The sequence below is a fragment of the Scyliorhinus canicula genome, chromosome 4 (assembly GCF_902713615.1).
Source record: "Scyliorhinus canicula chromosome 4, sScyCan1.1, whole genome shotgun sequence".
NCBI lineage: Eukaryota > Metazoa > Chordata > Chondrichthyes > Carcharhiniformes > Scyliorhinidae > Scyliorhinus > Scyliorhinus canicula.
In genome coordinates this window covers 173,427,824-173,441,943 of record NC_052149.1, presented here as the reverse complement: position 1 = coordinate 173,441,943, position 14,120 = coordinate 173,427,824, and the positions used below count along the sequence as shown (strand labels likewise).

General features: G+C 43.2%; 1 protein-coding gene across 2 annotated transcripts in view; it reads left to right on the top strand.

The window, feature by feature from the left end:
- Positions 1–14,120, top strand: part of htr4 (5-hydroxytryptamine receptor 4) — a 301,009-nt gene that overhangs the window by 105,887 nt on the left and 181,002 nt on the right. For both annotated transcript variants that reach the window (XM_038795553.1, XM_038795554.1), the window contains exons 4-5: positions 3,689–3,835; positions 12,260–12,460. In XM_038795553.1, coding sequence (XP_038651481.1) covers positions 3,689–3,835; positions 12,260–12,460 — 348 coding nt within the window. The remainder of the gene's footprint in view (positions 1–3,688; positions 3,836–12,259; positions 12,461–14,120) is intronic.

The following is a 14,120-nucleotide window of genomic DNA, read 5'->3' as shown; positions in this document are numbered from 1 at the left end:
ACCAGAGGCATAAATCATGAGCTAATGAGCCGGTTATGTGTGCTATCCGCCACATTGAACGGAGCTTCACCGAGGCTCTGGTGTTTTAGGAGTATTATGTGGAAGTATCAAAAGTGCTCATTATATTTAAATTGTTAGGGTGGCACAGTGGCGCAGTGATTAGTACTGCTGTCTCATGGCGCCGAGGGCCCGGGTTCGATCCCAGCCCCGGGTCACTACCCGTGTGGAGTTTTCACATTATCCCGTGTCTGCTTGGGTCTCACCACCACAACCCAAAGAGGTGCAGGGTAGGTGAATTGGCCACTCTGAGTTGCCCCTTAATTGGAATTTAAAAAAAATATATTTCAATTGTGTAAGGGTTCTTCCTGATGTTTCCAATGGTGTGTGTGTCCAGAACCAGGGGTCACAGTCTGAGGATTCGGGATAGACCATTTAGGACAGAGATAAGGAGACATTTCTTCACCCAAAGCGTGGTGAATCTGTGGAATTGATTACCACAGGAAATAGTTCAGGCTAAGACGTTGAATACATTCAAGAGGCGGCTAGATATGGCACTTGAGGTGAATGGGGCCAAGAGTTATGGCAGGAGAGCAGGATTAGGTTATTGAGTTGGACGATCAGCCATGATCGTGACGAATGACAGAGCAGACTTGAAAGGCTGAATGGCCTCCTCCTGCTCCTATCTTCTATGTCTCTCTGTTTATTACCTGTCTATTTCCTTGTTTCCCTTTTCCTTTTATTGTTGCCGTTACATTTGATACATGGATGATTTATGGACATATGTCTTTCAGGCAACCTGCAATTTTAATTAAAGCAGATGAAAAGAGTGGCCTGTGCCTTTAATTCAATTGGAAGGATCCAGAAGGCTGCGCTGATTTAAAGTGTGGGCCAGCACCAATGACAGAGATTGGCTGGCACTCTGTTTGGTTCATTTTGCTGGTCGTCAATGCATTGGCCCAAAAGGCTTGGTAGCAAGTGGGAACTGAATATTATCACTATGAATATTTTTCAGAGCCACAAGGTTCCATTTTAGTTTCACTTTAGAGATCTGGCAGTGATGCAGAAGATCCAGCTACATCCTCTCCAGAAAACTGCTGCTAAACCTCTTCAAAAAGGGCAGCACGGTAGCATTGTGGATAGCACAAATGCTTCACAGCTCCAGGGTCCCAGGTTCGAATCCCAGCTTGGGTCACTGTCTGTGTGGAGTCTGCACGTTCTCCCCGTGTGTGCGTGGGTTTCCTTCAGGTGCTCCTGTTTCCTCCCACAGTCCAAAGATGTGCACGTTAGGTGGATTGGCCGTGATAAATTGCCCTTAGGGTCCAAATTGCCCTTAGTGTTAGGTGGGGTTACTGGGTTATGGGGATAGGGTGGAGGTATGGGCTTGGGTAGGGTGCTCTTTCCAAGAGCCGGTGCAGACTCGATGGGCCGAATGGCCTCCTTCTGTACTGTAAATTCTATTCTATGAAAAAAAAGGATCCACCGAACTCTCTCTCTCTCCAATAAGCCTGTGGGTGTTGGATTCCTGAAAAAAGGGCCTGAAAGCAGGCCATGAACTGAGAACAAAGTCTGATGAAACAGGGACTATGTCTTACCACTAAAATTGTGAGTTCAGGCTGCCAAACAAGGATGGTGATTTACAAACTTACCGTGGAGAACGCCTGCAAGGAATCATCATCTGAAGCAAAGACTCTTTTCTCTTTCATTTACAATCCCTCCCCCTTTTCCACCCTTCCGTGTTTGTCTGCCTTGTATGTGTGTGTAGAGGGTGGGGAGGCAAGTTACAGTAGGAGTTAGGTTCTTATCAATATTTAACCAGGTGTATCTGCTGCGTATTTTACCATTAACCATGTTAGAAATAAACAGTATTTGCGTTTCAACTTACAAACCTGATGACTGTAATCATTGGGCAGCCAAGGGCCAAAGATTTCGGGAATTTTGATAAGTATTAATGGTTACTTGACTCTGGGTCACGGGCTGAAATTTACCGCGTACTTGTCCAGAATGGTGTAACAATTGGGCTTCCCAGCACCTGATTCACCAATTGATAACTCAATTAACAAATTACAGACAAAAGGATGCTTAAATAGCTCTTTCATTCCAAACAGATTTGTTGCTGCTTTGGCCTTTTAGGATGCTGGTTAAACTCTGGGTGTTTTCTGGCCAATTTTCTGCTTTCTGCAATTGAATTCTGATTATTACTTACTGGTGCTGAATGGCTTTTGGGGGTCTTCAAAACTGAAGGATGAGGCAAAGCAATCAAGAAGACAGAAGAGGAAAGGCACAGCAAAGGGTCGAGGAAATAGGAGGGTGTTAAAGTCAGGACATCACAGAGGTTCCCCATATCAAGAAATAAACCTACATCACCTTATCACCTTTCCAATGAACAGAGTGAAGCAGGACTAGACAGCACGAATCTCTGCGAGCAGTGCACAGTTCCCCAGGGTTCAAAGTGCCATAAACCTCATCTGAATAGAAAGGGCCTTCCAATTTCTGAATTAATTTGTTTTGCAACTGCAGGTAGTGTGCACCATGTAGGCCTGTGCACGGTCAGCTGGCAGCACTCATAATTCATTCATCCTGTACCAATCCCCTATGTTATCTTTATTCTTTCTTTTAATACATTTAAAGTCTCCAATTATTTTCTTTTACAATTAAGGGGCAATTTAGCATGGCCAATCCACGTATCCTGCACATCTTTTGGGTTGTGGGAGTGAGACCCACACAGACAAGGGGAGAATGTGCAAACTCCACACAGTCAGTGACCTGGGACCGGGATCAAACCTGGGACCTCGGCGCCGTGATGCAGCAGTGCTAACCATTGTGCCACTGTGCCACCCGTTGTCTTTATTCAAACCAGGCAATCAGATGACAGACTGGTTGGCTCCAGGGTGACAAAGGGTATCCCCTCCAGACATGACTCGTGACTATTAGGAAAATGGGGGCTGTGTTCACCATGGCGGATGGGCTGCTTGCACATTGATACAACAGGTGGCAACCATGTTGACGTTAGTGATGGACATCCCTCCCCGAACTTGGATAGCTCTCTCTGGTGCATGAAAACCTCAGATAAGTTGACCTGACTTGTCTGAGGTGCATAAATTACAACAAAGCAGCAGCTTTTAAAAATGAGCTGCATGTCCCAATCCAAGGGATGACAATTCTCCCTTGCTGCTGCAGCTTATTTGCTTTCCTAATTTGTTTCTGAAACTGACGGTTTCTTCCAGTGCAAGTAGTTGGCTCTTAAATTTGAGAAATAGCTTCTTAAGAACAGCTTATCCTGCCCACGCAAAGTGGTGGACTCCACACATCTGGACCACTCTTCTCAAGGAACACGGAAAGGAACTGATCTTGCTGCATCCTGCAAAGCCACCCTATGGAAACTGTGATCCTCGTGCATGCTGCAAGCCAATTTTGAGCAAAGTATCTGCTCAAATATTTTGAGTCAGCTTATCTATCTGTTTTATAAAATTGGTAATTGTGTTTCAGGTGAATGGTAATCCTATTGATTGAATAACAAACCTCTTGTCGGCCCATTTACCTTTCATCCCTGCTATTATATTAATTGGTACCCATCTGGGGTATTCTCAGAAATATTGTGATGTGTATCTCTCTCTGTATGTTTCATGATATACCTGGTCAAAGGTTTATAATTGACGGTAATTCCATCTGCTATCTGTTTTGCTTTTAGTACAAGTGATGGTGAGCCTCATGAAGTTCCTGCTTTCTCCATGGTTCAGAAGACCGTTCTCATCACATTTCTGGCGGCTATTATGATAATGACTATTTTGGGGAATCTACTGGTAATGGTAGCTGTATGCAAGGACAGACAGCTACGGTGAGTGGCTTTGTACCATAATAATGTGAGTCTAAACTGAAATCTGACGAGGGAGGCCATTTTGGTGTTTGTAGCACTATTCTGAGTAACTGAATGATTATATCACTGACTGGTTGTCAAAATACTTCAGTAATTATTGTTGTGTCAATGTGTGTGGAAGAAGCAGCAAGCTGTACATGAAAACTACATGCACCAGCTACCAGCTATGCTTCAGGAGGGGGAGGTACCTCTGTAGACTGTGCAAAATATCCATATGGAAAAAAACATCATATCGGCTATTTTTTCCTAATGGGTGGTTTCAGCCATTCAAAAAAATAATTTTTGCCAGAAATTGGGTTGGAAATTGTTGGGCCTTGCTCAAAATTGCAATAAAATGGAGCCTCGGCCGCCAGCCAGCCCTTCCAAAGGCTGGAGACACCAAATTCAGTAAACAGAGACTTTTGTACAACTGGAGCTCACAAAGGTTCATCAGTTGTTGCCCCGAGTCAATCTGCCCATCTACGGTGAAGGAAGCATTGTCCTCTGGAGGAACAAATGGGCCAAATTAACATTTTTATTTTCAAATTCTTATATTGCAGCCACTCAAAGTAGAAAATGTTTCAGGCATTTGCAAGTCTTCGCTGGTGCTTAGGCTGGATCTTAACTGGCACGAGTTTGGCTGATACTTTTCAGTTACATAAAATCTGAAGTTCCCTTGAAAGATTGGGAACTCCCGCAATAGACCCTTTGACATGGAACAACAGACAAATGTGCTCCTGGTCCCTGAGTGAAATTTCCAGTTGAAATGTTGTGGAATACTGGTGGAATCAAGGTCCAAACCACATTCCAACCTCTGCCCTCGCAACAAACCCTCAGTCTCTTACATCTTCTCCAGTTTAGGAATTTTAGGTGTTTTACAGAGTTAGAGGACAAACTATAATCTAATTCATCGGGACGGGGGTCTCACCTGCCGGCCAATGATCCTCTTTCGGGGAAGTGCACTGAATTAAGTGCAAATCAGGTATTTAACTGGACAGCGTTAGGCCTTCCTCAGGATCAAGAACCCTGGGATTGGGAGTCCCACCCACTGAGAGCTGTTGGCCAAGCAGCTGCTGTCAGCTCTTCAATGCTAGACTGCTCTACTGGGGAGGCAGTGGCTGATACCGATAGTGCATGCACCTGAGGCCCAGGAGAACTGCAGGACCAAGATCACAGGTGAGTGATGGCAGGATGGGGATCGAGGATGGGGATCATGGAAGACGGAGTCTCAATTGATGGCAGGGCAGAAAGTGTCTACCCTCCCCTCTCCTGCCTAATTAAATGTCACCACTACAGAACCCGCTATGGGAGAGGGCATCAGGTTCCTTCCATTGAATCATACTGGCATCTGAAGAGGCCTCTCAGCCCATTCAGCCCCTGCTAGCTCTCTGTAGAGCAATCCAGTCAGTACCATTCGCCCTTTCTATCCTAATGCCCACACACATTTATTTCACTCAAATGCTCATCCATTTTTATTTTTAAATCAATAATCATCACCACCCTGCTGGACTATAAGTTCCAGGCAATTACCATTTACTGTGTGATATAAATTATTCCTCACATCCTTCATGCATTTCTTGCCCAAAGCCTTAAATCTGTGTGCCCTATTCTTTGTGCCATCAGCTAATGAGAACAGCTTTTCATGTGTATCTTGTTTAAACCCATTATTATTTTGTTCAACTCCAGCAATCTTCCTTCAATCCCCTTTGCTTCACAGAGAACATAGAACATAGAACAGTACAGGCCCTTCGGCCCTCGATGTTGTGCCGAGCAATGATCACCCTACTTAAACCCACGTAACCCGTATACCCGTAACCCAACAATCCCCCCATTAACCTTACACTACGGGCAATTTAGCATGGCCAATCCACCTAACCCGCACATCTTTGGACTGTGGGAGGAAACCGGAGCACCCGGAGGAAACCCACGCACACACGGGGAGGACGTGCAGACTCCACACAGACAGTGATCCAGCCGGGAATCGAACCTGGGACCTTGGAGCTGTGAAGCATTGATGCTAACCACCATGCTACCGTGAGGCCCCAAAGAACAGCCCCAGCTTCTCCCACCTAACCTTGCAGTCAATGTCATTCTGTGAAAGCTCTTTTGCACCTCTCAAGGACCTTTGCATTCTTCCTAAGCGTAGTGACCAGAACTGGATGCAATAATCAAGCTGGATCCTAACCAGAGATTTTTAAGGTCCAGTATAAATTCCTTAATTTTGTATTAAATATCTCTAATTATGAAGCCATGACCCCATATGCTTTGCTAATTACTCCCTCAATATGTCCTGACACCTTTAAAGATCTCTGCACATGAGCCGCCATGTCCCTTTGACTCTGCACACACTTCAGAACTGTATCATAATGTCTATATCACCTTTCCCTATCTCTTCTGCTAAACTTCATCACCCCACACTTCGCTATATTAAATTCCACCTTGTCTGCCCATTCTTTTAGTCTTTCTATATCCTGTTGCAGTCGATTGGCATCATCCTCACTGCTGCACCTTCAAGTTTGGTATCATGAGTAACTTTTGAGATTTTATTCTGTATTTCAAAATCCAACTCATTTACATGTGTATAAACCGCAGTGATCCCAGCACTGACCACTGGGGTACACCACTTAAGACCTTCCTCCAGTCTGAAAAACAATCATTTATTAAAATTTTTCCAAGCTGCCATTGGTCCACTTATTGGATGGGCCTCATGCTAATCATCCTTTATTGTGGTATTTCGCCAAAGGCTTTCTTAAAAGCTACACAGACAATGGGCTTGATTCAAGCAAAACATTTTTAAGGACACGATTCTCTGACCACGTTGCTCTTGAGCGAGAGTATAAGGCAGCTGGAGAATTCCAGGTGAAGTGTCCGCGGGCCTACCGGCAGCCTCCGCGCCTTGCGGGATTTATCCAAGTGCCACGAAGCATTGGATTTGGAACTCTGCTGAAAAGGAGCAGGATCAAACAACGCTTGTTTCCAGACAGGAGTTTCTTTTCTGCTGGTGGTTCTGTGAGGAGTGCGTCCCTTTAGTCAAGGGAGACCCTGTGGAGGCTCCCTTTAGCAAGGGCGTCTCTGTGGGCAGTGGGGTTCATTTAGTTAGGGGATCTCTGTAGGTTTCCTTCAGTTAGGGGTGCTTTTGCAGGGTTCCTTCAGTTAGGAGGTCTTGGTGGGGGGAGGGTCTCCCTGTTCATGGGGTCCCTACGGAAAGTCTCCCTATTCATGGGATTCCTGGGGGTTCTCCCTATTCAGGGGTCCCTGGGGGAGGGTCTCCTTCGTTAGAATGTCCTGGGGGGTGGGGCATCAACTTGCATGGCAAGGGATACGGAATGGCTTCCTGATTTGCGCTCTTCGCCGGGCAGGATGCGCGGATTTCCACGAAAGCAAAATTTGTGCAGCACTTGGACTGATTCAACAACTATTAAGAGCTAGCACTGGCGCCACATGGAACACAATCGATTCCAATGAGAAACGGTGCTGGATTCGCCAGATACGCAATTGACACTCAGGAGGCTGACACACTACAGCCACATATACATACTTCACACACACTCATACCAGCCAACAAGATGGCACTGGAGAGCGCCCATCCCGCTGATGGGTCAGCTAGGGCCAGAGGATACCTGGGGGGGGGGCGGGGGAGGGAGGGTGTTGGGATGACACTTATATGACCCATGGCCCTAAGTTCACAGCGGGCAGTCAACTGTGGCGCAGCTGCATGGCATCTTTGCAGGCCGCGGCAATAGTACTCCATGCCTATCCACCCCAACCCCACAGTCCATCTCCAGGCCACCTTCTGCTACTCCCTCCGGCAGAAGACCCCCCGGCCAGCGGCACAACTGTCAGCTAACTATGGTGATGTTGGACACTTTCCATACCCTCCTCGCTCTCCCTCAGCAGCCACAGCGCCAGTTTCCCGAATTTTAAAAGCATAAGTGAACCTCGCCACCAGGAATTCGGCCCATTGGAGGTGGAGAATCGCCGCTGTCGAGGCGACGGAGAATTGCGATTTGGCGTGAAATCGGCATCAACCATGATTTTGGCGTCGGCACCAATTCTCCGCCCAATCACAGCGTTGGTCAGCGGAAATTCCGACCATAGTCTCCCAAATGGAGAATCTCGCCCATTATCTTTAAAGTTTCAACTTTCTCCTGCATGTCACTCACTCTCTCAGGGGAGTTGGATTTACCTTCTGTACCATTCCCAGAGTTTCTATCCTTTTTAAGGTCTTTAAGTTTTCATAATTTCCAAACATTCATGCATATGTCACCCAAATGCCTGTCAGACACTTCACTGTTCCCAGGTTTCTGTTGCAGGCACTACCCATCTCGTTACTCTTAAAGTTGACAGTGAACTATGCACATTCCCTGCCGATAGACTGAGCACAGAATTAAAATTAAGTGGTTACAAGTAGAACCATTAGCACTAAATGTACAACACTAGCCATGAATTACACAAATGCCTGCTCGTAAAACTTTCGATGAGTTTTACTCTTGAATGTGCTGTGATTAGAAAACCATCAATGCAGGGGTTTTAAGGTGTGTGTGAAAAAGCCAAGCCATTATATGTCCCTGTATCCAATCAGATTGAAGAATCATTATTTAGCCGTATGGTTGAGATTGTTCATGAAGGCCCTGCCTTCTCAATCTTGCCCCTCGTCTGAGGTGTGGTGATCCTCAAGTTAAATTACCACCAGTGAGCTCTCCTTCTCCAAAAGGGAAAGAACCCTGTGGTCATCTGGGACTATGGCAACTTTACTAAACTGTGAAAAGCCTGAGCCAGGAAGTGCAAGTTAGAGTAATTCATTTAATACAAAATCATGTACAGACTGCCAAACAAAGAAAAGATGGGGTTAACAGACTGAGAGGCAAGAGACTGAAAGAAAAATTAAAAATTAAATTTTAGCAATAATTAAAATCTGAAGCAATGGGATTTCACGCATGAAAATGTTAATTTTCAATGCAGAGAGGTTGTTTGTCAGCAAAAAAAGATTTACTTGTTGCAAATTGACGGATACTGAAATAGACAATCCCTAAATTTTATTGGTGAATAGGAAGAATTTAATAGGCATTTATTACATAAGTTTTGCAACTTTACGTCAAAAAGGTAAATCAATGCTGAGTCTCTCAGCAAGTCATTGTTCTGTGTTTCTTAAGGGAAATGCCATGAAACATAATAATGCTTTTTAACCAGAATATATTCTCTTGCCAAACTCTTTAGGCTCCAATTTTGTAAAAGAAAATGTGTATCATAGAATTTACAGTGCAGAAGGATGCCATTCGGCCTATCAAGTAGGCACCGGCCCTTGGAAAGAGCACCCTACATGTGCCCACGCCTCTACCCCATCCCAGTAACCCCATCTCACCTTTTTGGACACTAAGGGTAATTTATCATGACCAATCCACCTAATCTGCACATTTTTGGACTGTGGGAGGAAACCAGAGCACTCGGCGGAAACCCATGCAAAATTGGGGAGAATGTGGAGACTCCGCACAGACAGTATCTATTTCATTAAAACTTTGAGAGACAAAAGTATCTAATACCATATTAATGTTCCATATGTGCAATAAGACATCTTCAAGTTACTTTTCATTGCATATTAGCAGTAGTCCATATCTGAACTGTTACACTTGAAACCCTTTACACTTCCGTGGTTCATACATAATTACCCAAATCTTTGCATTCATTTTGAAATCCAGAGGTTTACCATATGGAACACAGGGCTCTGTTTGAAAAGCAAAGACGAGGGAAGTATCAGTTTATCAGTTTTTCTTTATAATTAAAAATCTGTTAACAAGGAAAGACTTTATCATTTTGAAATGAGAATAAACTTTGCAAGCAATAATAACATAAAACAGCCAATTGTGACACTTGCAACTATGTTGCTTCAACATTTCTCAAATAGCTAATGAGGCATTTAATGAAAATGAGCGGTGTCACATGCATAATTTGTGCAGCAAAGTAACATTTTTTTAAATGAGAATGTCTGACAGATATATAGCTAGCCCCCACAACAAAAATGTGTACATATTCTTAATGGGGGGAATGGGCCCCAAGTATTTAAAAGAGACAATATGTATGGCTACATGTAAATGAATGTCAGCAGGATTCTGGCAGCAGAAATTGCACAATTTGAAGAAAAGTACAAATGTAAAACTTGAATATAACTGTAGAATAACAGCAAAGGACACAAATTGACCAAAGGAAATAGTAGGTGTTAGAAATTTATGTAAAAAGCACCATTCAAATTCATGGAAATGTTAGGCAGCAGCTTTGGGATAAGAAAAATCTAGTGGGTAGAATTTGTGATGCTGTTGAAGAGATGCAGGGTCATGCAAGTCAAATTGCACTTAACACAATGGGGGAGGAAATGTGCTGCAAAAGAATTTCCTTGGGCAAAATCAGCTGATTGAAAAACAAAATATCATTGCATGTTAATCAGTTGAGTCTCGTAGTAATGCTAAACATGGATGAATATTCAATGTAGCAAATGTTACACATTTTATTTGCATCTTTTGTCATTTGTACCGTTGTACAGAAGAAAGCATATGTGCAGTTTAGTATTTAGTGTGCAGATAATCTGAAAGTATGTTTAAACTTTATTTAAAATGTTTTTGTGCTCATAAAACAGTATTATTCAGTGACAAATGCTACTGTCAGACAACTGTTGAACTTGAATCTCACACATCATTAATATGGCTTTGCCGATAATTTATAAATAAATTGATATATGTACTGTGCACCTCCAACCCCCATTATGAGTCTGATGTGATAGTCTTCAACTGTTTCCCTTATGTTATAAAGAAATGCATGCCATCTGTAAGCTGCTGAGAAGCCTCATGAGTCACCTGATGGAGAAATCACATTTTTACTTCCTTCGAAACATTATTTCCCGAACACTGTCAACCGCACAGATAAGAAGGTGCCCTTTTGGTTAATGAAAGGGTGATCAAGTCCATTAATAGATATTGCAGAACATATCTTCATGATTGGGATGCTATGGCTCCTGATTATTCCCAGAGGAAGAGGAATGAAAAGGATAGAAATGGGAAAATTTGGAAGATTATGAGGTGAAATCAGCCTGAGGACAGATATTTGGGCAATCTAATGAAGCACCCGAGGAACATAACGCAAGGAGGGCAGGTCACTTGATTGTGTGGAAGGTAAAATGTCAGCTTCCAGCAGTGGGATGAAAGATGGGAAGTGAGCTGGTGGTGGATTAAAGGCGGATTTTGGTTCTTGATGGCAAACAATGGGAACGTATTTTTAATGCATACTTATTAAACACTTGGTCACCAGATTAAAGTGTGCTATCAGGATTACGTCGGTAACAAACAAGAAACATTTGTCTTCAGATTGACAATTGGTCAAGGGTGGCACACAGCAGACAAGGTAGTCTTCGTGGTGGATTTGGAGTGAGTAGGAGCTGCCTTTCTTGAGTGGGAAACTTTGTTGGACCAGGGAAGAGGAGGCTGAGCTGTTGTATTGAGCTTGTGTGGCTGCTGTCCAGGGAGGTCGGGGTATGGCATTCTGAGGGAAGGAGATTGTGTTGTGGTGGCACTGTGGAAGGTTAGGAGAACAGAAGGAGGGAGCTACATGACAGAAGGAAGGTCGATTTCTGCCGAAGGCAACTCGAGTATGACATAAGGGAGATCAAAGGTGGTCAGTGTTAAGGGCAGCAGAGTTGGGGGTGACGGGGCAGGCAAATGGTGATGAGGGGCAATGCGATGGTGGCTGGGGGCAGCTCTAGATCAATAGACAGTTGATCAACGGTAATGATGAGTGACTCAAGGGTCACAGAACGTGGGGTTAGGATGATGGAGGGAGTATCGAGGGTGATGGAGAGAAAGTCAAAATGACAGACAGAGTTTATGGTGATGGCTTGCCATTTGGGGATCCAAATGTGGTAGGTGGGGAGGGAATAACAGCAGATCAAGTTCAAAATCATCATCTCAGACAGACAGAATGATGCTGCTGGCTTACAAGCAGTGGATACCAATCCAGTTACTTTTGTCTGTGAATTTACATATGATGCCTGGACCATCGACTACCGTGAAGCCATACAATTCGCTGTGCCCCTCGATTGTATATTGATTGGTCACCTCATGATTACATGTGGCTAGCCATCCTGCCCCAAGCGGAAATCCCACTCATTCCCAGTACCGCCATTGGGACACCTGGTCTAGGACTGCCCTGTTATAGCGTGGCAATCCACTGTAAATACATAATGGGGTGGATTTGATATTATTATATATTGAGAGATTGTAATAAGTGTATAGATCTGTACCACTGCAATATTCAGTTTTATGTGAAAATTAACAAAAAATATAGTTTATCTTGGGACCTATTTTTACAATTTTCTCCGTGTTTTTTTTAATGCGTTTTTCTAAATATTCTGATTTATTGTAGGAAAATCAAGACCAATTACTTTATTGTCTCTTTGGCATTTGCTGACTTGCTTGTTTCAGTCATGGTAATGCCTTTTGGAGCTATTGAATTAATACAGCAAAACTGGATATATGGGGATAGATTTTGTCTCGTCCGAACTTCGTTAGATGTCCTGCTTACTACAGCATCTATTCTTCATCTGTGCTGCATTTCTCTAGATAGGTAGGTAAAATTATGTACTTTTCTCTGCTCTATCCTATTTGAAATGACACATGGCGACATGATAAGTATATATACAGCACAGTCTTTTTGATAAAACTAAATTCTAGCAGAGGGATAACCTTGTTATTGTGAAGCCTGGAGCAAAAAACGGTGTTTCTTACATTTGGTGACTATGGTCTAGTATTTTTGTATAAAAGCTGATAATTTTCAATCTTGGTAAATCAAAGTTGTTATTATATGTCATTAATTTCATGGATGTATTGATAAGAAATATCTTTGTCCGTCAAAATACAAAGAAATAATAATAAAAAAAATACACTGCCCTCAATTTAAATAATTCCTTTTTTTAAAATTCAATATGATGTCCAATTGCTATTATGATGTGGAATGGACGGACTCAAAAAGTAGCGGAGCTGAATTCTGAGAATTGCCATTAATAATTTTTCAGGCAATTGTTTTCATTTTTTGTTCTCAGGATGTGGACAAGTGGGACAATGGCCATTCCTTGTAGCCTTGAGAAGATGCTAATAGGTTTTATTCTCCCTGAAAAAGTGCAGCCATTGTGCAAACTGTACTTTACAAGGGTTTTAAGTCGGGAATTCCAGGATTTCAACCCTGATTATGAGGAGATGCAAATATATTTTTCAAGTGAGGGTAGAGTCTGACTTGAAGGGGAACCTGGAATTGATATTGTTCTCTCAGTATCTTATCATGTTGCTTTTGCCCTTTGTGGTGGTAGAGGTCACAAGCAGGGCCGAGGAGAGAAATTATGGGCCCTGGTACTTCTCTTGTTTCTGGGCCCTTTATCCCACCTGACCCACCCTCTCATTACCCTTTCTCCACACAGAATTGGGAACCATATTCACAGTGGGGACAAATTGTTTCATATATGTTCAGCTAAACTTCACGGTTGTACTTTATTCCTCTGTTTAGTAATGCCTATCGAAAATTAAGGTCTCAGTTTGATACACTTTACAACCACAGCTTTTTCAGACAATTCAACATGACTTGATTGTTCATATCATGCAACTATCTCGGCTTCTTTGAACCTTGTGCCACACAATATCTGGAGAGCAACATCCAGTAGACCTGAACCTGAGCACTGCAAACAGCAATCCTATGTACAAATGGGAATATCTTGAATGAACACTGACATGTTCTAATAGCACATTACCTGTGGTTTCACTTCCAAGTTAAAAAATCACATGTAATAATGTGCTATTTCTATCTACACAATTGGGCGTTAACAAAAAAAATACACTTTGCATTGAGTAATTAGTTTCTAATAATAAGGCTGGGATTTTCCAGTCCTGCCATGATGGGACCTGCTGCAAGGGTGGCAGCTGGCCAGCCAAACGTCCATTCACTTTTGATGGGATTGGATTGGTTATGGGCGGGGGCCGGAAATTCCCAACCATAGTCAACGCTTCAGCTCCACAATCTGCACTAATTCTGAGAAAGGGTCACTGACTGTTGTATCTCTCTGAACAGATGCTGCTAGATTGTTGAGCATTTCCAACACTCCCCATTTCTATTGGAGCAAATATAACTCCTTTTTTCAGTCCTCCAAAAAAAAAATCAATCTTCTTGTGAAACTTTTGTTCCCCTTCAGAAGAAACCCAGAGGCAGCTGCCTGAGACCCGGTTTGTCACAATGCTAA